This window comes from Talaromyces stipitatus, genomic scaffold (assembly GCF_000003125.1).
Source record: "Talaromyces stipitatus ATCC 10500 scf_1105507295555 genomic scaffold, whole genome shotgun sequence".
NCBI lineage: Eukaryota > Fungi > Ascomycota > Eurotiomycetes > Eurotiales > Trichocomaceae > Talaromyces > Talaromyces stipitatus.
In genome coordinates this window covers 1163836-1185822 of record NW_002990116.1, presented here as the reverse complement: position 1 = coordinate 1185822, position 21987 = coordinate 1163836, and the positions used below count along the sequence as shown (strand labels likewise).

At 46.2% G+C, this 21987-nt stretch overlaps 10 protein-coding genes across 11 annotated transcripts, besides 5 other annotated features; 7 read left to right on the top strand and 3 right to left on the bottom strand.

Moving 5' to 3' along the window:
• Window positions 1-56: 56 nt before the first annotated feature.
• Window positions 57-104: a microsatellite.
• A 342-nt stretch (window positions 105-446) lies between these two features.
• On the top strand, window positions 447-2775 carry TSTA_115430 (uncharacterized protein). The gene is made up of 3 exons (XM_002481692.1): window positions 447-1225; window positions 1274-1680; window positions 1730-2775. Exons 1-3 carry the CDS (start codon window positions 478-480, stop codon window positions 2609-2611), a joined length of 2037 nt encoding a protein of 678 aa, XP_002481737.1. The 5' UTR covers window positions 447-477; the 3' UTR covers window positions 2612-2775.
• Window positions 2776-2912: 137 nt separating this feature from the next.
• On the bottom strand, window positions 2913-3443 carry TSTA_115420 (uncharacterized protein; the record flags this gene model as incomplete). Its single annotated transcript, XM_002481691.1, has 2 exons — window positions 2913-2967; window positions 3046-3443. The coding sequence occupies 2 exons, from the start codon at window positions 3441-3443 to the stop codon at window positions 2913-2915; spliced, it is 453 nt and encodes a 150-aa protein (XP_002481736.1).
• Window positions 3444-4635: 1192 nt separating this feature from the next.
• On the top strand, window positions 4636-5894 carry TSTA_115410 (short chain dehydrogenase/reductase family protein). The gene is made up of 4 exons (XM_002481690.1): window positions 4636-4782; window positions 4832-5042; window positions 5096-5470; window positions 5522-5894. The coding sequence occupies exons 1-4, from the start codon at window positions 4682-4684 to the stop codon at window positions 5828-5830; spliced, it is 996 nt and encodes a 331-aa protein (XP_002481735.1). The 5' UTR covers window positions 4636-4681; the 3' UTR covers window positions 5831-5894.
• A 401-nt stretch (window positions 5895-6295) lies between these two features.
• TSTA_115400 (amino acid permease, putative) lies at window positions 6296-8430 on the top strand (the record flags this gene model as incomplete). Its single annotated transcript, XM_002481689.1, has 10 exons — window positions 6296-6394; window positions 6480-6500; window positions 6557-6605; window positions 6656-6731; window positions 6782-7007; window positions 7054-7174; window positions 7223-7566; window positions 7655-7777; window positions 7823-8228; window positions 8279-8430. The coding sequence occupies 10 exons, from the start codon at window positions 6296-6298 to the stop codon at window positions 8428-8430; spliced, it is 1617 nt and encodes a 538-aa protein (XP_002481734.1).
• Window positions 7598-7641: a sequence feature (AT_rich).
• Window positions 8431-9829: 1399 nt separating the features above from the next.
• Window positions 9830-9860: a microsatellite.
• Window positions 9861-10280: 420 nt separating this feature from the next.
• Window positions 10281-10342: a sequence feature (GA-rich).
• A 24-nt stretch (window positions 10343-10366) lies between these two features.
• On the top strand, window positions 10367-11686 carry TSTA_115390 (nitrogen metabolite repression regulator NmrA; the record flags this gene model as incomplete). Its single annotated transcript, XM_002481688.1, has 2 exons — window positions 10367-11010; window positions 11064-11686. 2 exons carry the CDS (start codon window positions 10367-10369, stop codon window positions 11476-11478), a joined length of 1059 nt encoding a protein of 352 aa, XP_002481733.1. The 3' UTR covers window positions 11479-11686.
• A 728-nt stretch (window positions 11687-12414) lies between these two features.
• TSTA_115380 (uncharacterized protein) lies at window positions 12415-13784 on the top strand (the record flags this gene model as incomplete). The annotated part of the gene is made up of 2 exons (XM_002481687.1): window positions 12415-12589; window positions 12637-13784. The coding sequence occupies 2 exons, from the start codon at window positions 12415-12417 to the stop codon at window positions 13782-13784; spliced, it is 1323 nt and encodes a 440-aa protein (XP_002481732.1).
• A 265-nt stretch (window positions 13785-14049) lies between these two features.
• On the bottom strand, window positions 14050-15177 carry TSTA_115370 (feruloyl esterase B precursor, putative; the record flags this gene model as incomplete). Its single annotated transcript, XM_002481686.1, has 2 exons — window positions 14050-14967; window positions 15019-15177. 2 exons carry the CDS (start codon window positions 15175-15177, stop codon window positions 14050-14052), a joined length of 1077 nt encoding a protein of 358 aa, XP_002481731.1.
• Window positions 14224-14251: a microsatellite.
• Window positions 15178-16265: 1088 nt separating the features above from the next.
• Window positions 16266-17762, top strand: TSTA_115360 (extracellular endo-1,4-beta-xylanase, putative; the record flags this gene model as incomplete). The annotated part of the gene is made up of 9 exons (XM_002481685.1): window positions 16266-16500; window positions 16573-16662; window positions 16723-16844; window positions 16894-17039; window positions 17106-17194; window positions 17250-17285; window positions 17390-17448; window positions 17502-17567; window positions 17625-17762. 9 exons carry the CDS (start codon window positions 16266-16268, stop codon window positions 17760-17762), a joined length of 981 nt encoding a protein of 326 aa, XP_002481730.1.
• Window positions 17763-19014: 1252 nt separating this feature from the next.
• TSTA_115350 (aldo/keto reductase, putative) lies at window positions 19015-21407 on the top strand. The gene is made up of 3 exons (XM_002481684.1): window positions 19015-19189; window positions 19238-19392; window positions 19449-21407. The coding sequence occupies exons 1-3, from the start codon at window positions 19066-19068 to the stop codon at window positions 20235-20237; spliced, it is 1068 nt and encodes a 355-aa protein (XP_002481729.1). The 5' UTR covers window positions 19015-19065; the 3' UTR covers window positions 20238-21407.
• On the bottom strand, window positions 19447-21877 carry TSTA_115340 (AMID-like mitochondrial oxidoreductase, putative). Of its 2 annotated transcripts, XM_002481682.1 has the most exons (3): window positions 21742-21877; window positions 21419-21672; window positions 19447-21370 (listed from the first exon to the last, which is right to left on the bottom strand). In XM_002481682.1, exons 2-3 carry the CDS (start codon window positions 21654-21656, stop codon window positions 20346-20348), a joined length of 1263 nt encoding a protein of 420 aa, XP_002481727.1. In that variant the 5' UTR covers window positions 21657-21672; window positions 21742-21877; the 3' UTR covers window positions 19447-20345. The 2 variants fall into 2 exon arrangements, with proteins under 2 accessions (XP_002481727.1, XP_002481728.1); XM_002481683.1 differs by having other exon boundaries at window positions 21419-21877.
• Between the last annotated feature and the right edge of the window lie 110 nt (window positions 21878-21987).

The following is a 21987-nucleotide window of genomic DNA, read 5'->3' as shown; positions in this document are numbered from 1 at the left end:
CAAATCAACAGGTATAAAGAATTTTATACCACATCAAGGAGGGAAAAAAGAACTGCAAAAAAATTAAAAAAAAAAAAAAAAAAAAAAAAATAAAAAATAAAAAATAAGATGCGTTTGACAAGAGTGGGATTCGAACCCACTAAGAGGGATATCAGTGACATGTTATTACTGGGATCAGGGAGAGGAATACTAACCGCCCTTTCGGACTAGCGAAACCACAATCAACGATATGATTGGACCTTAAGCTAGCGCCTTAGACCGCTCGGCCATCTTGCCTTTTTGGTTGGTAGGGCCAAATTTTTTTGTCTGAAATGGTTATCTCTCTTATATACTTTACGTACATGTTAGTGCTGTTACCCCAGGTTGTCAGGCGGCGTGACTTCATTGCGCCCCCCCCCAGCCATTGTCTCTTCTCCTGATCGTTCCTAACATGAGGCATTATTTTTCTATATCTCCTGACTTTTATCTACCTTCAGAATGAGGTCACGAACCCTCGTTCCCTTCACATTCGAGCTTCTCCCACCCGGCTCCGTACAGCCTCGAGGGTGGATCCGTGACCAATTGAAACTCTGCGCTGCTGGACTGGGCGGCAACCTCTACAACTTCCATCGGTTCGTAAAAGACACCAGCTGGCTTGGTGGTGACGTTGAATACAGCCCCTTGCGCGAATCTGCTCCCTACTGGTACAATTATATCGTACCACTTGCCTATGTACTCGACGACGACGAATTGAAGGAACAAGCCAATGCATTTCTCGACCGGACTCTCAAGAACCAGCATGCAGATGGATGGATTGGGCCGGAACATACAAAGCATAGCCGGGGGATATGGGCTCGATGTCTTGTCATGATGGGCATGGTGAATCATGCCCTTGCCGATCCGTCTCAGTACGATCGCATTGTGGATTCGCTGCTCCGTTTTACCAGACTTGTTCATTCTATGTTGAAGGACAACTTCCAAGGACTTATACCTCATCCTGGAGATGAGTTTGATGAGTTTTGTATTACGCGCGCGCATGAGTTATCCACGTCCTTGCAATGGTTATATGAGCAGGTGAGCAATAAGCGGGACAAGGAATTGATTTGGGAAACAATGGACCTTGCCTGGGAAGCTACTCGTGTTGGAGATCGGGATTGGTCCAAATTCTTTATCGAGGAGCAATTCCCCAAGAAGCCTGCGGCTCCTGGGTCCACACTCATCAAACATGTGGTAAACGTTTCAGAGGGTATGTTGTCATCTCTCCTTATGGAGTTGATTTACTGACCGGCCACAGCGCTACGTTATATGCCGCAGCTTTATCGCATGAATCATGACCATGAATTAATTACAAAAACCCGTCAATCCGTCGATATGGTGTTCAAATATCACGGCACAACATTCGGAGCACTTTCAGGCGATGAATTCTTGGCTGGCCTTCATCCCAAACGTGGTGCAGAGCTCTGTGGAACAGCAGAATTGATCTTCTCTCTTTCGTATATGTATCGACTGTTTGGTGATAATAGCTATGCCGACAGAGCCGAACTTGCCACGTTCAATGGGTTGCCAGCCGGTATGACACCGGACTGGTGGGCTCATAACTACCTGACCCAGAGCAATGAAACCTGGGCAAGAAACCTCGACAACTGGCCATTCTACAACTGTGGCGGGCGTGCCTTGGTGTATGGGTTGGAAGTGAATTACGTGGGTTTCCGTCTACGCGAAACAAAGATGCATTAACTAACAGTAACAGCCATGCTGCTTGGTCAATCATTCTCAGGCTATGCCGAAATTTGCAATGAACGCTTTTGTTGCCAGCTCGGATCTGAGGTCCATTTCACATCAATTTCTCGTGCCGGCAGAGGTCACGATTCCTGTCAAAGGCGACAAACCTATACATATTGTCAGCGAGACACATTACCCGTTCGACGAGAAAATCACCTACAAGATTGAAACTAGTCGACCTTTCAACTTTTATATTCGGGTTCCTGAATGGGCCACTAAAGGCACCACCGTGAACAGAAGTTTAGATACTGATGAAGTCAAGGAAGAGACAGTAGAAGTGGATGCAAGCAGCCTTTATAAGATTGCAATCGCACCCGGCAAGACCGCTTTTAGGATCACACTGAACGCTGAAGTACGTGTTGTGCCACGACCGAACAATGCAGTTGCCATATATCGAGGCGCACTATTGTACGCCATGGAAATTCCGCACAAGGCCAAAGTTGGTCCCCCGACACATTTTGCGGAATGGAAACCATTACCAGACGCCAATTACTCTTCAAAACTCCGTGATGTAGAATATATTCCAGCAGGTGATTGGCAAGTGGCCATTGATCCATCCCAAATGCACTTTCACCGATCAGAAGTCAAAGGAGACCTGCCAAACCCCATCTTTGAATCCGGTGCACCTCCAGTTTCCATTACTGTGGCTGGAACAAAGATCTCGAATTGGAAGTTGGAGGGTGACTGCGCAGGACTTCCTCCGGCCGATCCATCAGCGACTGGGAAACCTTTTGCGGTGAAATTGGTTCCTTTTGCGAGTGCGAAATTGCATATTTCGGAGTTTCCGGTTGTTAATTTGAGAAAGGTTGAGCTTGAGAGTCAGCGATCTGGTCATTGTATATTGATGTGATTGGTAATATCGCCTTCAGGGCTGAATCTCTATCGATTTAGCTGATTCGTCATTTCAGAATATTGGATGTGACGGATATCTATCGTTGGTTAGCTTAGCTACGTGATCGATTTTGTGTATATTTTTTTTTCCGGGGATTCCTGCTCACTGAGCACTTGCTGAGTCTAGGAGCCGACTAATCCTGCTGTGAGTCTTAAGACTTAGGTCTGCTTCATGGAAATTTCTGACTATCTTCAGGAGTAATATTGGCAACATGGTAATGATATCTATATTCATTTCTATCTAGATAGAGCACTCTCCATCATCTCCTTGTTTTGTACCATTTGTCACGCTGGAACGAAACATTTGTGCCACCACTACTTAAAGGTCATAGCCATTTATCCATGGATACCAGAAATATATACTGAACACTCTAACAACCAGGATTATCATACCCAGCAAGCTGATGCCGACAATCAGCCTGATCCCAAGCCCACAAAAAATAATACTCATCCCCATACTGCCACTCCCCCTGCGTCGCATAATGTCCTTTCCCAGTATCCAAACATTGATCCCTAATCTGATACATAGCCGCCCAACAATTCGGTGAACCACCCGTACCAACATCAGCTTCTGCAGAGGCGATTTGGTAACCGGCAGTTACTTCGACGGCTTTGTAGCCGTCGTTGTAAGGTTGGGAGTTGCATGTTTGCGCGATTGCTTTGTTGATGGATTCCCAGGTTGCGCCCCCCCAGGCGCCGCCGTGGGAGCCTTGGCAGGTTGCGGCTTGGGCTTGGAGGAGGGTATTGGTGGTTAGGAGGGTGATGATGGTGGTGGTGATGGAGGTTTTCATTTTGGTGGTTGGTGTTTCGTCTGACTTGGGTTGAGATGCTGAAGTATTGATTTAGTCGAGTGTTCGAGAAATGCGGTCCGTCTACTTATGTGTAGTAAGATGGATTGATAAATCTGCTTGTAATAAAGGCTTCTGAGAGGTAGGGATACCTAGGGGTTTATATAGTATTTCTCTTACCTTGAGTCTATATACAACATGACTACTAGTACGCACATGTCCAGCAAAACAAACATGCGTCGGCCCCATCCCGACGATTCAGACGATTCAGCAATTATCGACAAGCCACCAAGCAAGACAAAGATCACAGCTTTCCTTCCCTGGAAAGTGCTTGGACGATGTATTAATGTTCAGCTACGAAATTTAACATTCTTAACGAGATATCAGATGAGACTTTTTAAGCATATCCATTACCTAAGTGGTTTAGTAGCGGATATGAATGGGGAAAGAAAGTAGTAAACGGTAATAGACTAGCCCTGGAGGGATACAGAGACTCAATTTAGAAAGACGTTGAAATTCATGGATGAAAGTCATTTTATGTAATGGAATATATTCCAGGCAGCGCATCAACAGTGTAGCTCTCGAAGCGGACTCAATCCGGTAATCAACTTCAAAGCCCTAACGTGATGCCCTAATCTGGACCTGCAAAGCAAACCCCAACCCATCCCAGACAAGAGCATAACAGAGACAAATATTTCAAACAATGACTAACAAAGTTTTAATACTTTGACAAGTCTATTCAGCTGCGGCTGGACTTTTGTTCTGTCCCAATGGAGCAATTGTTATGCTTGGTTACCTAGGTATTGAAAGCCCGATTCATAGCCAAAAGCATGTTATGATCAAGCATGCCTCTCTCATCACTAAGTAGAGAATTCCATGTGCAATAAATTTACCTTCCTATTGTGGTCAACCAAGATAGCTTATGTTGATGGGATTATGCATGAATGGAAGACTGCTGGGGAGGAAGTCTTCCTAAGGAAGTGATGTACAGCCTGAACAGAAATAAATATCTATTGGCCCGATTCAGACCTCAACTCTTGACATGGACTGATCGAATGTGTTGGGGATGACTATAAAATCAGGTTAAACCATTAATTCACGGTTATAATTCTATGAGTCGCCCTGACGTAACATAACCCTAAACGACATAAATATATACTTAGCCTCAATAATACTTAACCTCAACTCTTCTCTTAGACACTTTGATTTCCATATTCAGTTCAGATCTGTAAATCCTCGTAATGCAGTCTGCACTTCACTCCATCATCGGTCCCAAAAAGGTGACACCAGACAACCTAAACGGCCGCGTCGCAGTCGTCCTCGGCGGCGCATTAGGTATTGGGTATTTTCCTTCAGCCTAAAATTTCAATCGCTCATCTAATAATTGATAGATATGAAGTCGCACGCGCCTTTGCTCTAGCAGGCGCTCGCGTGATAATGGTCAATCGCAAATCGGAGCAAGGCGACGAGGCAATCGCAGCAATCAAGAAAGAGAGTGAAGACAAGGCCAAAATCGATTGGGTTGGATGCGACATGGGTGATTTGAAACAGATTAGGGACGTATTTACGAACATGAGGGAGAAGGAGGAGAGACTCGATTTGGTATGCCCCCGCCCCTGCCATAGAGGATAGCAGTGCTGATTGATGATAACTAGTTGGTATTATCAGCCGGCATCAATGCAAACCAATACCGCGAAACGAACGACAAGATCGATTCGCATTTCCAGATTAATTGGCTCGGTCAATTCTACGTCGTTAATCAGTTGTATCCCCTCCTGCGCAAGACGTCAAGACTACCCGATACACCCGCTCCCCGGATCGTTTGGGAATCGTCCGAGTTGCATCGCATGGCACCGTCTGATGTCAAATTCAGCTCCAAGGAGGAAATCAATAACCCGGACATTGGGAGTGCGGCCTTGTATGCCCGGACGAAGTTGGCGATTATTCTGGGTGTTGATTACGGGCTTGTGCAGAAGGTTATTAAGCCTAATCATGATCATATTTATGCTTTGAGCGTACACCCTGGCGCGGTACGTTCAATTTCCCCCTTGTACCGGTATCGCAATACTGACAAATAAAAGGTCAATACAACAATGCAACAGCAATGGAAAGAAGCCTACCCAGGCCTTCTCGGAAAACTGCTCACCGCGACAATGCAAGCCATCAGTCGCGACCCCGAACAAGGCGCCTACAGTGCTCTGTACGCAGCAGTTAGTCCCGAGGTCGAAGAAAAGGGTTGGAATGGCCATTATTTCACGGATCCAGGACAATTGGGACAACGGTCGAAGCAGGCGTCTGGTCCGGCGTTGGGAGATTCGCTATGGGAATTGAGCGAGAAGATGATTCAGGATGTTGTTGGTGAGGATGCGTTGGTTGATTGGAATTCTTAATCTTTACATGCTATCCACACTGTTAAAACGTCAATAAATCATACGATGGAATTTACCAAATCAGTACACCGGTCCATCCACTCAAAAGTCTAGAATGACATGACATAAGATCGTAAGTAAGCAAAAAACAGGAACAAGAAAATTAAGCATCTTCTTAGTTGACAGAAGAGGGGCCAGTAAGAGCTTACGTGAAGCATTGTAACCAAACCTTTAGGCTTAAACCAGCGCTAAACTCGTCCAGAAACAAAAATTTTCATGTGCTCGGGCGATAGTCTTGAGAGCTAAGATCGGACTTTTTAGGAAGAGAGCTAGCTAGCTTGTCATGAGAGGCGAGACAAATATATTTCTTTATTTGTTCGTGTGATATTGTTTCCTTCTTCTTTTATTTTTGATTCAAAAAATTTTTTTTTCCGGCTTACTTGCGAACGGATTCGGGAGCATCACCCCACGGCGCAATTGGGTAAAATGTCGCAACTCGCGCAACAGGACGATGTGCCTGTTCCTGCTACTGTAGAGGAAAACTCGAGGGATCCGTCTTCCATTGATGAAGATGCTGCGTTATTGGTAAAAATACGCCCCTCTCAAAAAAAAATCTATGAATTCAAGCTCGAATGAGCTCAGTCTTCTTTCCGAGGCTGACTGGTTATAGGAAACGCTGGGATACAAACAGGTATATCTCAATGAGAGCATGATTGAAAGTTTGCCAGAGGTATTGATGGACCACAGGTCCTCCATCGATCATATACTTTTCTAGAAAACTTTTCGACTACTTTTGGTATGTTTTCGTGATCGTACTACATGGTACAGCAGCTAACGTCAATCAAGCGGCTCTATACTTTGTCGGTGGTGTTCGTGTCACTTTCAGCACCGGAATTGCCAGTGGTGGTAACCTCGCTTACTGGTGAGTTTCCCCCGGCTTTTCGCTTGTCAATTGCTAATAAGATTGGACAGGACGAGTTACCTCGTCACACTCGTATTCAGCTTCATAACAGCCGCCGTCATTGCCGAAGTCTGCTCCGCTTCACCTTCTGCAGGCTCCATCTATCTCTGGGCCGCTGAAGCCGGTGGTCCCAAATATGGTCGTTTGTTGGGATTTGTGGTTGCGTGGTGGAGTACTACGGCCTGGACGACGTTTTGTGCTAGTAATACGCAGGCTGCGGTGAATTACATGCTTTCTGTAAGTTTTTCTTGCCTTTGGATTTGGCGCTGGACTGACGGGAAAGGAAATCACCGTGTTCAATCTGGATTTTCCTACTGATCCGGGTGATGTCAAATTCCGGGCTGTGCAATGGGCCTGCACCGAGGTTTTGCTTGCGTTAGCTGCGCTGATCAACTTTATACCTCGTAAGTCACCATCGAGGAATGAAAATGAGATATAGCTAATGGGTATAGCGAAATACTTCCGATGGGTCTTTTACTGCTCCTCCGCAATGGTCCTTCTTGATTTTTTACTCAATATGATCTGGCTCCCCATTGGAGTCGTGAATAGCTGGGGTTTCCGTACAGCCCATGAAGCTTTCATGACAACGTACAACGGCACCGGGGCCTCTCCAGGCTGGAATTGGTGTTTGTCCTATCTTGCTACAGCCGGTATTCTGATTGGGTTCGATGCTTCGGGACATGTTGCCGAAGAGACCAAGAATGCCTCTGTGGTTGCTGCCCGGGGTATTTTCTGGAGTACTGTTGTGAGCGGGTTGGGTGGATTGGTTGTCATTATTCTCTTTCTTTTTTGCTCGGTGTGTTTGCCCCTCCTGCTTTTTCTATTTCTTTTTTTTTTTTTTTTAAAAAAAAAAAAGAAAAGAAAAATAAATGCTGACATATCAGCCTGATCCTGATACCCTTTTCTCCTTTGGCGCGCCTCAACCGTTTGTCTCCCTTTATGCCGTGGTCTTGGGGCAAGGTGGTCATATTTTTATGAATATCGTCTGCATCGTCGCTTTGTGGTTTGTAAGTAGACCCTCCCCTTTTCTGTCTTCCGAAACTAATAATCAGAACACCGCAATCGCCATCGTCGCGGCTTCCCGTCTTGTCTTCGCCGTAGCCCGTGACGGCGTCCTCCCTTTCTCGGGCTGGGTGTCCCAAGTCTCCGCCGAGGGCCAACCGCGTAACGCCGTAATCGTCGTCTGGGCCGTCGCCGCTTTGGTTTCTTGCACCATCCTCCCGTCCGCGGTGGCATTCACCTCGCTCATTTCAGCGGCCGGTGTCCCCTCTGCGGCTGCCTATGGATTGATTTGTCTTGGAAGAGTGTTTCTTACGCCCAAATCCTTCCCGAAGCCGAAATGGAGTTTGGGGAGATGGAGTAAGCCGTTTCAGATTATTTCGATCTTTTGGAATGGGTGGGTGGTGGCTGTGTTGTATTCGCCGTACTCGTTTCCGGTGACTGGGGAGACGTTGAACTGTATGTTTCTCTCTACCTTTCAGATTGGAGAGTAAAAGCTAATGTTATAGATGCACCCGTCATTATGGGTGGCGTGACTATTTTCGCTCTTGTCTCGTGGTGGTTCACACCCGAAGATGCGTGGTTGCCGCGGAAAAGGATCCAGCATTTTGTCGAGAGCAAGGGAGAGGCGAGAGCGACTACGGCGGAGGTTTCGGAGTGATTGGGGGAATAGACGATGAAGATGGTTATAGCAGGCGCATATAAAAACATAGATTCATCATAGACTCTTATTAATACATCTACAAAAAGACGGGTTGAGTTTATAGGGTTGAGCTTGGAGCAGTTTAGGGTTCCGTGTTCAGTGATTAGGGATCAGGGTTAAGGGATCAGTGATTAGGGATCAGTGATCAGGGTTAATGGTTTAGGGTTTAGGGTATATAACCCTATTCAGGATGAAGTAATATTGCATGACATGGTGCAATATGAAACAATCATTACCCTAACCCTTCTTATCTGAAACGCATTTCCGCGGAGCGTAACGAAGCAACCAATCAGACCGCGCATAGCATGAAAATTACTCAAAGCGGGTCTCGCTAAGCCTGTTTTAGGTAATAGATTGTGGATGTCACGTCATTTTGCTGATAAGGCTGTATCCGGCATCGGATTCTCTTCAATAAGCTCAGTCGCTCAATAGACCACAATATGTATTAACTTATTGCTTTGACCTCTTATCAAGGTACAAAGGTTACCCCGCGATCTTCATATGGGCGAAGTGGATATCAGGAAAAATTTCTTTTCTGGTAGTTTAAACTGGTGGAGGATTTTCATGGGGAAAGTACATACGTAGTCGGATCATTCCGGTATACACTGATTCTGTCGATAGCGATATCTTATCATTATCTGTACTACATAGATATCATATAACTAACTATAAGACGCAGAGAATATTCCTAGTACCGCTGCAACACGGTACTCATACCAAGTGGAGGACAGGAATCCACTTCCTGTTCCTGGTTACGTAAAGAAAAGCGTTCAATGGACGCCCTTTTTGCTGGTCTCTTTCGACTGTCTTCCAATTGAACCATCACTTTATACTGCGTGACTTGCACCTTGGTGGTGTTTGCGCCGAATCGGGAAAGTCTTTCCTGTTTTCTGTTCTTCTGCCAGCTGGCGAGGTATGTCTTCCTTTTGCTTGATTACAGACTTCTAGTTCATTCCAATAACGTCTTCGATAGAACGATTCGCAGTGCTGGAGGGTCACTTACCAGTTCCCCGGACGTCGCAATGCTTAGCGCAGTCCAGTCGGGTCCTCAATTTACTGCTGTATTGGCACAATAGTGCTCATTCCATTGGATAATATTCCATTTTTTCCCATCCGAAAGTGAACCATTCTGAGAGTCATTTGCGATTCTCTTACTTCATCCATACTAAAACTAACCCTATTTCTCTTCCGTTGGCGGAGCTGCTCCGCCGGTACCACAGAAAAATTTCATCTCCACAGTGAGGACGGAGAGGTCATAAGACTGAAAGACTCAAGGTCTGTTGAAGGGAAGCTCAACAAGAGGATACTACCGGAGGATACCGCCTGGCAAAGAAGGAAGAGAAACACAGAAGAGCCAAAAGAAAGAAAGAAAGAAAAAAAAAAAAAAAATAGACAAATTATCAGCATCAACTTACGACATCAAACTGACCCATTCAGCGCATCTACAGCCATTCTGCGACGGCCAGAACATCAGCATCTGCCAGCACAAGCAACATATTATTACTCAATATTCTCCACTCGGCACCCTGAATTGTGCGCTTATTTGATCCTCGCCCGCCAGATTGCACCATCCGCTTTGCCCGTCGCGACTGTCCTCAACTGGGGTATATCTTCCTATCTTCTCTCCTTTGCTCTCGACTCGACTCCTGTCAGCATATTCTTTTCTCTTCCTACATTCAAGCGTTGTTCGAGCAGTGCGATTGCGAACCACTCACCACTGTTCATTCCACCGTCATCTTGACTGCCAAAGAGACTACTACAGTGCTACACACGGCATCGTCACGTGAACCCACCTCCTTCCCCAGATTTCTCTCCTCTCTTTCCTCTTTCCTCTTTCTCTTTCTCTCTCTCTCTCTCTCTCTCTCTCTCTATATTCCAAAACATCTATACACGAATGACCCAGGTGCACAAAACCATCGCGGTGGTGAACGCCACAGGGCGTCAAGCAGCCTCTCTCATACGAGTGGCATCTGCCTTAGGGTATGGCGTTCGCGCCCATACCCATACCCTCAAAGGCGTGATTGCCGAGGAGCTCTCCAGTCTGCCCAATGTCACCCTCATCAAAGGCGACCTTTTGAACAACACAGCTTTAATGGATGAAATCTTCAAGGGCGCCCAACTCGCATTCATCAACACAGTCTCCCAAGCCGGCGATGAAGTCGTCATAGGTCGTGCATTGGCCGACGCCGCCAAACGCGCCGGCACAATCCAGCATTACATCTACAGCAGCATGCCAGATCATTCCGTACACGGCCCTTGGCCCGGTCCGCCAATGTGGGCGTGCAAGTTCACCGTGGAGAATTATGTCAGACAGCTCGGGATTCCGGCAACGTTTGTTTATGCGGGCATCTACAACAATAATTTCACCAGCCTTCCCTACCCGCTTTTCCAGATGGAGTTGCAGCCTGACGGGAGTTTTGAGTGGGCGGCGCCGTTTAACCCGGATGTGCCGCTGCCGTGGCTTGATGCCGAGCACGATGTCGGACCGGCCTTGATTCAGATTTTCAAGGATGGTCCGAAGCGGTGGAACGGTCATCGGTTGGTCTCATCTTCTCTTACAGTCACGCAATGTATACTGACTGACTCTACAGAATTGCCCTCACCTTCGAGACTCTCTCTCCGATACAAGTCTGCGCCGCGTTTGGACGTGCCCTAGGTCGACGAGTGCGATATCGACGAACATCAAAAATCGAAATCAAAGTCAAGATTCCAGAGGGATATCGCGAACAATTGGAGGTCCTAGAGGTCCTATTTGGTCAACTGGAGGCTCCGTATTTCCCACAGCCAGAATTCAATACCCCCGCCGCCGGATCTCCCAAAGGTCTTGGACCAGCAGGTGGAAAAGGTGCGGGTGCCGGTATGATGCAGGGACCTGGTGGAGTCGTGTCTCAGCGAGTGACGGATGAAGCTCGGAAGTTGTGGCAAGGCTGGCGTGACATGGAAGAATACGCGCGTGAAGTCTTTCCCGTCGAGGAAGAAGCGAATGGATTGCAGTGGATGCTGTAAATCTTTTTTTGCATTATGACTTCTCTCTTTCTTAGTTACTCATTGCGGGGCGTTGTTCCTTTTATGATTTGCTCTTCTTATGAACTGCATATTGGGTGTCACCTATGGCTTGGGACGATTTTACTTTATTTGATTACTACGAATGATGGTCGAGTCTCAAAAAATTACGGCGTTAGTTTCATTTGGAGCGCGGACAAAAAAAGTTTTATGTGATTAATGAGCAATTGATGTATGAGTGAGAATAATATCTTAATATGATGTTCATCTCTGATAGACCTAAGCTACTACGTATTTAGATAGATAAGATGCATTCTGGCCCTATCAGAGAATTGCATCTCGATAAGCACGCCACTATCTGCTAGGAGAGCAATGTAGATGGGCGAATAATAGACAAGCATGTCCAAGTGGATCTGCTGTATTGAGTAAGTTAGGGCTACTACAGCTGATGTTACTTATTTAGGCAGGTTTGTATCAAAGTCAACATCGACCTGTATGATACACTTACCAGCGCTACCGATATGAGACAGGAAAAAGAATAAGACATAATGATGTACAATAGCTTCAAAGATTATTGGCTGGTAGAAAATAAAGATATTCATTGGATGATGGCATACATTCCATTCATTCGAGATACATTCTTGCTAATCTGCCCTTCTCCCCTTGTTTTTTTTTCCTTCTTTTTCTACTCATCGTCCTCGTCTCTCCTTTGCTGCTAGTACGTAGTCATACAGTATATTCATTCATCGCAACTTTGTCTCGAGGGTTGATCCCCTTTATTCTTTTTCTGCTGGTCAGCAGTGTCGCTCGTTATACTCTCTAACCTACCGACCCTGCGTATCGAGTCGGTGATTAATATTGAATAGACGTCTAGCAGAGCAGGTATTTGGCAGTCAGTCTTTCATCCCCCTACACTTGGCGCAAGACAGCGACATCAAAATGAGATCTTCATTCATTACCCTCACCTATTTCGCCAGCACTGCTATCCAAGCAGTCCAAGCATCCAACTTCTGGCGTCTACCGTGCAAAAGCCGCACTGTTGCCGCTCGTATAGACCCTATCATGTCCCCTGGCGAAATCAACAGCCACTTACACACTATCTTCGGCTCAGGAGGTTCGTCCGTTTCTTCCTTGAATAATAAGTTTTATCTGACAGGTTAGGCTTCTCCCCTAACGTCACACAAGACGACCTCCTCCAGTCATCCTGCACATCCTGCGCAGTCACCCAAGACCGATCCGCCTACTGGGCACCACCACTAATGTTCCTTTATCCCAACAGATCCAGTACTATGGTGAACCAAGACGGTGGTATTCTAATATACTACTTTGGGTATGGCGAAAACCCACAGCCGTTCCCTCCAGGGTTTAGAATGGTTGCTGGAGATCAGTATTTACGCAATTTTACAGGCCCCGTGCCCGATCCACCGACCTCGGAATGGACGACAGATCAAAAGACGCAGTTTTCTCTAGCGCAAAAGTCGTTGGGATTTAATTGTTTGCATTATCATAGTGATACGCATGAGGACTCGTTGTATAGGCATACTTTACCTGATAAGCAGTTCCTGGACGAGAATTGTTCCGACGGATTGAGATTGGAGCTTATGTTTCCTTCATGTTGGAATGGGGTTGATATTGATTCAGTCGATCATAAATCGCACATGGCCTATCCAGATCTTGTCAAGGATGGGACTTGTCCGGAGGGATTTGCGACAAGATTGATTAGTCTGTTTTATGAGACGAAGTATGATACTCAGGATTTTAAAGGGGTGGATGGACAGTTTGTGCTTGCTACGGGTGATCCGACGGGGTGCGGATATCATGGTGATTTTATTCAGGGATGGCAGCCGGATTTCCTTCGGCAAGCGATGGATGAATGTTCTAATCCTTCTGGGGAGGTATCGGATTGCTCTTTGTTTACATTACAGAGTGATGAGGATGCATCAGCTTGTCAGGTCCCCGTTCCAGAGGAACTGACGGCTGAGAATCCGTTCTTCAATGGTGATGGCTTATTGGGCGATGTGCCCGTCCAAGAAGGGCCGGAAAAGGCTGCGCCTTATGGAGCTGAGTTGCTGGATTTGACGGATCATTTGCCCGTGCCTAGTATTGGGGTTGTTGATGATGTTGCTCGTGTTGTGGGGGGATTAGTACCTACTCCTGCCACATCACCTGCTCGTTTTGATTCGAGATCTGCGAAGTGTGAGAGGGACGTTGTGACTGAAACGGTTGTTGTTGAAGTTCGAAATCCAGCTACTGCTACTGCATTGCACAAACAGGAGCATTGGCATCATGATCATAATCATCGGATATAGTCAATCTATCTACGAGAAGCTCTATTCAGTCGATGAGATTTTGACGGATAGGCAGTTCAGATAGCACAGTCCAGGGAAGAATGGATACAATTACTTGCTGTACCTAACACAAGATTATATTCAATTTGAGAACCCGTCAGAGAAAGATATCATATTGCACATTTCATCAAATTGAGCCTGGCAACTAGACCCAATCACAATCCTCCCATGTCCATAACAATCTGTCATCATCCATACCACATTTCCTGGAGTTCCAGGCAACTGTTTACAGACACTGCGAGTAATAATCATTCACCTTCTGACAGGTATACGGACTGGCACAACTGGTACATCCCGTATATCCATTCCCACCACACTGGTCCCAATGCGCCGCTGTACATCCCCCTGTAGGACCGGTACTAGTAGTCGTCGCAGACGTCGTTGTCGTCGTCGAACCAGAACCACCACCATTACCACCACCGCCACCAGTAATCCCAAACCAATCCAGCACAACCGACACATCAGTCGGCACAAAATGTCCTACACCGGACGCAGAGAACGCCTGAAACCTTGACCCATCGCCATAAATCATCTTAGTATAACCCGATAGAGGGGTATTAGTCTGATTACTCGTAAAACTCAGACCCATGACGGTGGTCCATTGGCTAATCTCTTGGTTGAAATCAGTGTATGAAATGACGTTATCTGCTGTTCCGTGCCAGACTTGTAGACGGGGATATTGGCCCGTATATCCCGGGTAGGCGTTGTGGACGTACGCTGCCCATTCTTGAGGGGTATGATTGATCTGACCCCGAGAACAGGTCTGATTCGACATTGCCGGATCAGCTCCCCCAGCGCCAGAGAGGCATGCAAACGGCATGCCCGAAAATGCAGCTCCAGCAGCAAAGACGTCTGGATACGTGCCGGCCAGAACATTGGTCATGATTGCCCCGGACGAGGATCCGGTCATGTAGACTTTGGATGAGTCGGCGCCGTATTTGGAGATGGTGTATTTGACCATGTTGACGATGGAGAGAGAATCACTACCGCCGTTGTGCGTGAGAGATGCCGCGGTATCGGCGTCGAAGCAGTTGAGATCCCGTGTTGCGCTTGGATAGATGAGGATGTATCCATATTGATCGGCGGGAGTGTGGTAGTCGTACATCCCGTAGTATTGAGTGGCACTTCCGCCGCAGGGGTGCATCTATACTTCAAGTCAGCTAGTGCTCAGTGCAAGACTTGGCATCTCACTTACAGCGACAATGATAGCCGGCTTCGAGGCCAGGTTATTAGGTACATAGATGTACATTTGCAATGAACCGGGATTGTCACCAAAGTTGGACACTTGAGTGAGACTTGCTGCGAATACAGTTGGCAGCAGCCATGCCAGAAGGAGGACCAAGGGGATTGCCATGTTGTCAATGCTACAGAATTTCTGTATACAAACAACCACAACTTTTAATTTGAATATTTCAAGATGCTTGGATTGAGGCATCAGATGCCCCAATTTATATCCTTCCTCCCATCATACTGAATGACAGACAGCTTGAAACTATACCGAGGCAGCATGTCTCCATTGGGATCCAACAACGCCAGAAGTAACCATCTTGGGAGCTTCTACATCAAATACAGTAAACACAAATGTTTCACCTGCATCTCAAATGCCGAAATTTGCATCCGTTGATGGGGTTCTCTGTTCTTATTTGTAGTCTGTTTAACCAGAGGGGTCCGTCAGAATCCATCAGGATCGTCAGGATCAATAGCGGGGAGAGTCGGTCTTTCTTTCAGATCAGCCTAAATGAGAGGAGTTAAGCAATAGGCTTAAATCATAGACTGAGATATAGTTTACGGAATAATAATGCCAAGATAGAAGAGGGTCATGATCTTCAAGCGCAAGCCACAGTTGATAGAACATACGTAGATGACTTTCCGAAATCTGGGGAAAACCCGGGGCAAATAACCGACATGAAGAAAAAAGATTGAACAAGCAAGGATGAAATGCCGAATGCATAGTATGTACTATGTCATTGAGCATATCTTTAGACCAGCTTAGAATGTGTTGAAACTTGAAACAACTCGGCAAGTAAACTGGAAACGCGATGCCGCGATGTGTCGCACCGTCGAGTTAATATGAAACCCGCCGATACTCCGCTGCAAAATAAGGAAGATGATCATATGGTAAACCGAACTGTTTGCATATATAAACACATGTTCCTTGGGGCTTTTGTATGATCTGGTAGGTGGACAATATTTATTGATTTCCGTCTGGAGATATTCCTAAAATCTACCGACATTAGAGCCCCTGAAACGAAGTCCTGAGGATTTTATTAGGCTTTTAGGAGAAATTATTCAAGTCATCCGAGAGAACGGATACAATTTTACCTTCAACATGTAGAACAGTTGTCACAGATATAAAAATCCATCCATCTTGCTCCTGGGGTTATACATGTCACCAACCACACATTCGTAGTCCTCCATAACCGCTCCGAAGAAAGAAACAAAATGACTCGTCTATCACTGGCACTATGCCTTCTACCATTAGTAGCAGCAATGGCCGTTGACCGCCGTCAAGCTTCTCCAAGCTTGGACACTTTAATCAAGAATGATGGGAAGCACTTTTGGGGTCAATGTGCTGATCAAGGTCGTCTGACTGAGAATTCGCAAAATCCGGCCATCTACAAGGCCGATTTTGGTCAGGTTACGCCGGAGAATAGTATGAAATGGGATGCTACTGAGCGTGAGTACATATTCTTCTTCCGAAGTATTTGAGGCAGTGGAATTACGACTCAGAGTGCTGAGGTGCTTCTAGCTAGTCAGGGTAATTTCGACTTTTCAGGGGCTGATTGGCTTGTGAATTGGGCAAAGCAAAATGGGAAGCAGATTCGAGGCCATAATCTAGGTTGGTATTCCAGAAGTGTATACCATTGAATGACATCGAAGCAAGAGCTGATGTTATCAGTGTGGCATTCCCAACTACCGAACTGGGTCTGCAATATCAAGGACAAAACTGCCCTTACAAATGCTATGAAGAACCACATCACTACAGTTGTGAGTCGGTACAAAGGCCAGTTCTATGCCTGGGTGTGTTCCCTGACTCTTGGGGTGGAAGTATGTATATTAACGTATCCAGGATGTTGTCAATGAGCCTTTCAATGAGGATGGCAGTCTACGCCAATCTTGCTTCTATAACGTGATCGGTCCGGATTATATTAACATCGCATTTGAGACCGCCCGTGCTGCAGATCCCAATGTCAAACTTTACGTGAATGACTACAAGTAGGTCACTCGAGTGATTGAGATTCTTCTAATTTATGGAAATGACTCACGGTACATCCCTTGCAGTCTCGACTCCGCTTCATACTCCAAGACCATCGGAGTTGCAAATCAAGTCAAAAAGTGGCTCGCTGCTGGTGTTCCCATTGACGGTATTGGTAAGAGGTGCTTCTGTCAGTCCAAGTGTCTACAGCTACTCATAACTGCATACAGGTTCTGAATCACATCTCGGTGCAGGCCAAGCATCTGGTGTTCAAGCATAAGTACCCCAAGTTCATAATTTGTTTTACTCTCGATATATCGAAACTGACATTATTATACTGCTCTTCAACTTCTGGCCTCGTCTGGTGTAGGAGAAGTGGCTATCACCGAACTTGATATCGCCGGCGCTTCTCCTAGTGACTACGTTGCTGTGAGTATTCAGTTCTCTCTGTATACGGCAACCGTCCTAATTGCTTAATCTAGGTCGCCCAAGCATGCCTAAATGTATCCAAATGCGCCGGTATCACCTCGTGGGGAGCATCCGACAAGGTATACATATTCACCTCTTGGGCTCTCTTAAGGTCTGTATGCTGACCGGTATCGCAGGACTCATGGCGCTCCAGCGACAAACCCGATCTCTTTGATAGCAACTACAATCCCAAACCTGCCTATTCCTCTGTGGCAAGTTTCCTAAGCAGTCATCATGCAACCGCCGCTGCTGGTGCAGCAGCTACGGGTGTCTAGAGTCGGTACCACCAATGTAATTGTTCAGGCTGGACTAAGCCGACTACTTGCCAGTCTCTGTTATAGTACCAGGTTGAAGATGACGGAGATAAGGGATGTTGGAAGGCTTGATGATGTGTCGTTCATTTTTGAATGGCCTTGCGCACAGTCCAGCGCCAGTGTTGTACGACGTTAATTGGTAGTTTGCAAACACCAAAAGCCATCATTATCAATGTAAAGAATTCAGGATGGATCGTATAGACTCAGAGGATTAATATCGTCCAGTAATACTGTAATAGTGATCAATGATTAGCTGCTTGTAAGTATTGATAAGGAGATGATTCGATGCGTTGAATCTCTGTGAATTGCTTGTCTTGTTCGCTCATCTAGCTACATACGACTCAGGAGGTGAGACTATAATTAGTCTCGGAATCACTGACCTTATGATCTTACAAGCAACAAGGTTCAATCAAAATGGTCTGTGTACTCTTATCTTCGTTGTAGGCAATAATCATTCATACTTCGGACCATTTCCGAGTGCTTCGGAGATTCCACCGATTTCTTGCTAGCCCTAGTTTTCTCTTTTCGGAAGCCGCCTACTCTGCAGAAGACGACGAAACGGAACCAATTTGGAGGGTGCAAGTAGCATATCATAAGAAATATTTATCGAGTATATTTTTATGCTCGTTTTCTTCTAAATGAGTTTCAAGTATGCTACTGAAATCAAATACTGTAGTACTGGCATGTAATGGTGGCGAGCTGTTGAGAAAATCTCCGCACAACATTGAATACAGTATCAATCCACGAATGGACTTATTTCCGATTCAACAGCCGCATTTCATGTTCCTCTTCTGAAGTGGCACATCTTAGCGAAAAAGAATTCACCGATTGAGCATGCTCTTTAGCTATAACGGAATGAGATTGACTTCTGACGCCATAACCCCTCAGTGGATACACAAACTTATCGACATGTCACAGAGAGCATATTCTCAATTAGGTCCCCGCTCGTTCACTAAACACTTATCTCTTAGACTCTAGCGCGTAGCTTAATCTTCAAGGCCACTAGAAAGCTCCAAGTGGGTGGAAACGAGGAGCTTAAACCTCTTTTTGATTGCTAATCAAGGAATTAAAAGGAATTAACAGGGTTAAATCCATGCAGAACCAAACGTAGTGCGGGGAGATTAGAATCACCTTCCTATACAGGAAGAGAAGCAGTGGTCAACAGTACATAAACAGGGATTCGCCCACTTTATTGATCCTCGATTCTTCAAACGAATTACTCTGTCCTCAAAGAGAGAAAATATCATCGGCACAATTGATCACAATGACTACGGAACTTCCCAAAGATCTCCCCAAAATGGAATACCGCCATCTCGGGAATAGCGGTCTACTCGTCTCAGTGATTTCACTAGGAGGATGGCTCACTTATGGTGGACATGTAGAAGATGGTATTTATTTTCAGTTCCGACGCGAAAAGGAGATGCTGACGTCGATAGAAAAAACATTCTCTTGTATGAAAGCCGCTTACGATGCTGGAATCAATTTCTTCGATACCGCCGAAGGATACGCTGGCGGTCAATCGGAGGTAGTCATGGGCAAGGCTATCAAGAAATTTGGCTGGAAGCAACGAGATTTGGTTATTTCTACCAAGGTACTTTCTCCAATAAAGCCCTTATTTTCCTATGAACGAGTGCTAATTAATGGTAGCTGTACTTTGGTCAAGATAATGCCAAAGACCCCGAAAACCCACTCAATAACCGCGGTCTTTCACGCAAACACATCATCGAAGGCTTGAATCAGTCCCTCGCACGTCTCGACTTACCTTATGTTGACATTGTGTACGCCCACCGTCCCGACCGAACTACACCCATGCACGAAATCGTGCGCGCATTCAATTATCTGATCGACCAAGGCAAAACGTTCTACTGGGGAACCTCAGAATGGAGCGCGTCCGAAATCGCCGAAGCGTGGCGCATAGCTGATAAATTGGGACTGATTGGACCCGTCGTTGAGCAACCACAATACAATCTTCTTGAACGCCAGAGGGTCGAGAAGGAGTATAGATGGTTATACGCCGAGCACGGGCTAGGATTAACCGTCTTCTCGCCGCTCAAACAGGGTATTCTGACTGGGAAATACAACAATGTCGAGGCACCTCCACCAGGTTCCCGACTCACTGAAGCCGACGGCAAGATGGCCTACGTAACCCAATTCGCAAAGACATGGGGCAACGAAACGTGGAAGAAGAATCTGGCCGTTGTCGCGAATCTGAAACCGATTGCCGAAGAACTCAACGTTACGTTGGCGCAGTTGTCGCTTGCGTGGGCACTTAAAAATCCCAATGTGTCGTCGTTGATTACTGGCGCATCGAGACCGGAGCAGGTTTTTGAGAACGTTAGGGCGGTCGAGGTGGTGAAGAAGTTGACACCGGAGATCATGGAGAGGATAGAAAAGGCTGCGGAGACTGCGCCGCCTGCTGAGCCGTTGCGTTATTAGTATATTCTCAAGAAAATACCTAGGTAGAATAAACAAAAAAGAAAACAATTGATTCACGCTTAAATAACAGGGGTATTGACGTATAGACCAGTAATACACATTATATATCTAACCAGCAATGAACTTCTTTCCCGAACCTGTAAAGTAATCCTTCCCCTTAACGAAAGACACCAAGAACCCTGGCGGCGTGAAGTTGCCCAGCTGACCGGTTCCCGTCGACTTGCCCATCGGCATAACGACCATCAGAGATTGCTCAGTCTTATAGACGCCTCGCTTACCCTTTCCGGTAATGTCAGCTTTCAGATTGGAAATCAAAACACTGACTTGTCCGGCGACACGGCTCACGAGTCGCGCAGAGTAATGCGTGATATCACCCACAGCATAAACTGAAGAGTTAGCCTTGGATGCGAAATGAGTATCAACTTCCACCCAGCCATCCTTATTGAGCAAAGAGGCCGGGATGAATTCATTGTTGGGCACAACGCCGACAGTAGAGACATAAATGTCAGCGGTCAACGTCTGTCCATCAGCTGTAGTAACAGTCCATTTCCCGGTAGTTGAATCCGGTGCAGCAGAAGTAACAGCCTTGTTAGTCAGGATTTTGACTTTCTTTTGCTTCAGGATCTTCGCCGCCTTCTGACGGGTAGGTTCCCTCAAACCGAACAAGACATTATCCGTGTTTGTGACGAGAGTAATCTCAAGATCGGGACGAGCCTCGGCCAATTCACCCGCGAACTCGACGCCTACCGCACCAGCACCACCGATGATAATACTCTTGGCGGACTTGATGGTTTCCTGTGCGGTTTTGAGTTCCGCTTCGACTTTGGTGCTGCTGGATTGCTTGAAGGGGACTTGGAAGCTGCCTGTGCCTGTGGTGGCGTTGGATGTGCTCCCGGACGCAATAACCAAATAATCATATGCGATGGTTCGGCTTGTACCCGTGCTTTCCTGAACGGAGACGTTTTTTCCCTCGAGGTCAATGGCGGTAGCTTTGCCCTGGACAAACTCAAAGTTCTTCTTCGCGTTAGGGTATTTGTCAAAGAGTGGAGCGATGGGGTATATGTATTTTTCTCTGGGGATTTCGCCGGGTTTGCTGACGAGTCTTGGTGATGCGATGTTGAAGTAGAACTCGTCTATGTTCATTAGTATGCAATTTCATCTACTACCGATAAAAAGCTTACCAGAAGGATTGATCAACACCACTTTGGCGCTGGGAACCTCCTTCAACAATCCATGTGTGGTATTAATACCAGCCCACGAAGCGCCGATCACAACGACAGTCTTTGGAGAAGTCTGGGCCATTTCGGCGGCTTCAATAGCGTTCAAACGGCGCTGTCTCCAAGACCAAAGCACGAACAGAGGGAGAGCAACCAGGGAGGCAGAGAGGTAGATTCGTTGGTTGTTTGTCAGATCTGTCATTTTAAATCCTTTCTCTCTTTTCGAGTAGCTTAGGGAGTTAGGGGCTGGTATTTATATTCGTCTGATAGAACCTGGGGATGCGAACTAGGGCAACGAATAAAGTTTGCTCTGTGGAGCTCAGGAGCTTTGATTATGGAGCAGAAGGTGGCCTGACTCCTAGTCCTGACTGATTCTGTAAAAAGGAAAGCATCAGCTTGTTTGATTTCTAATAAATCACCTTCGATTTCTAAGTCTCACGATAGTCTCATGGCGCTTTTTTGACCCTGAGCGGCGGCGCTAATGGCTTGCTGACAAACTGCTTTGATTGGCAAATATGATACAGTATATTGTA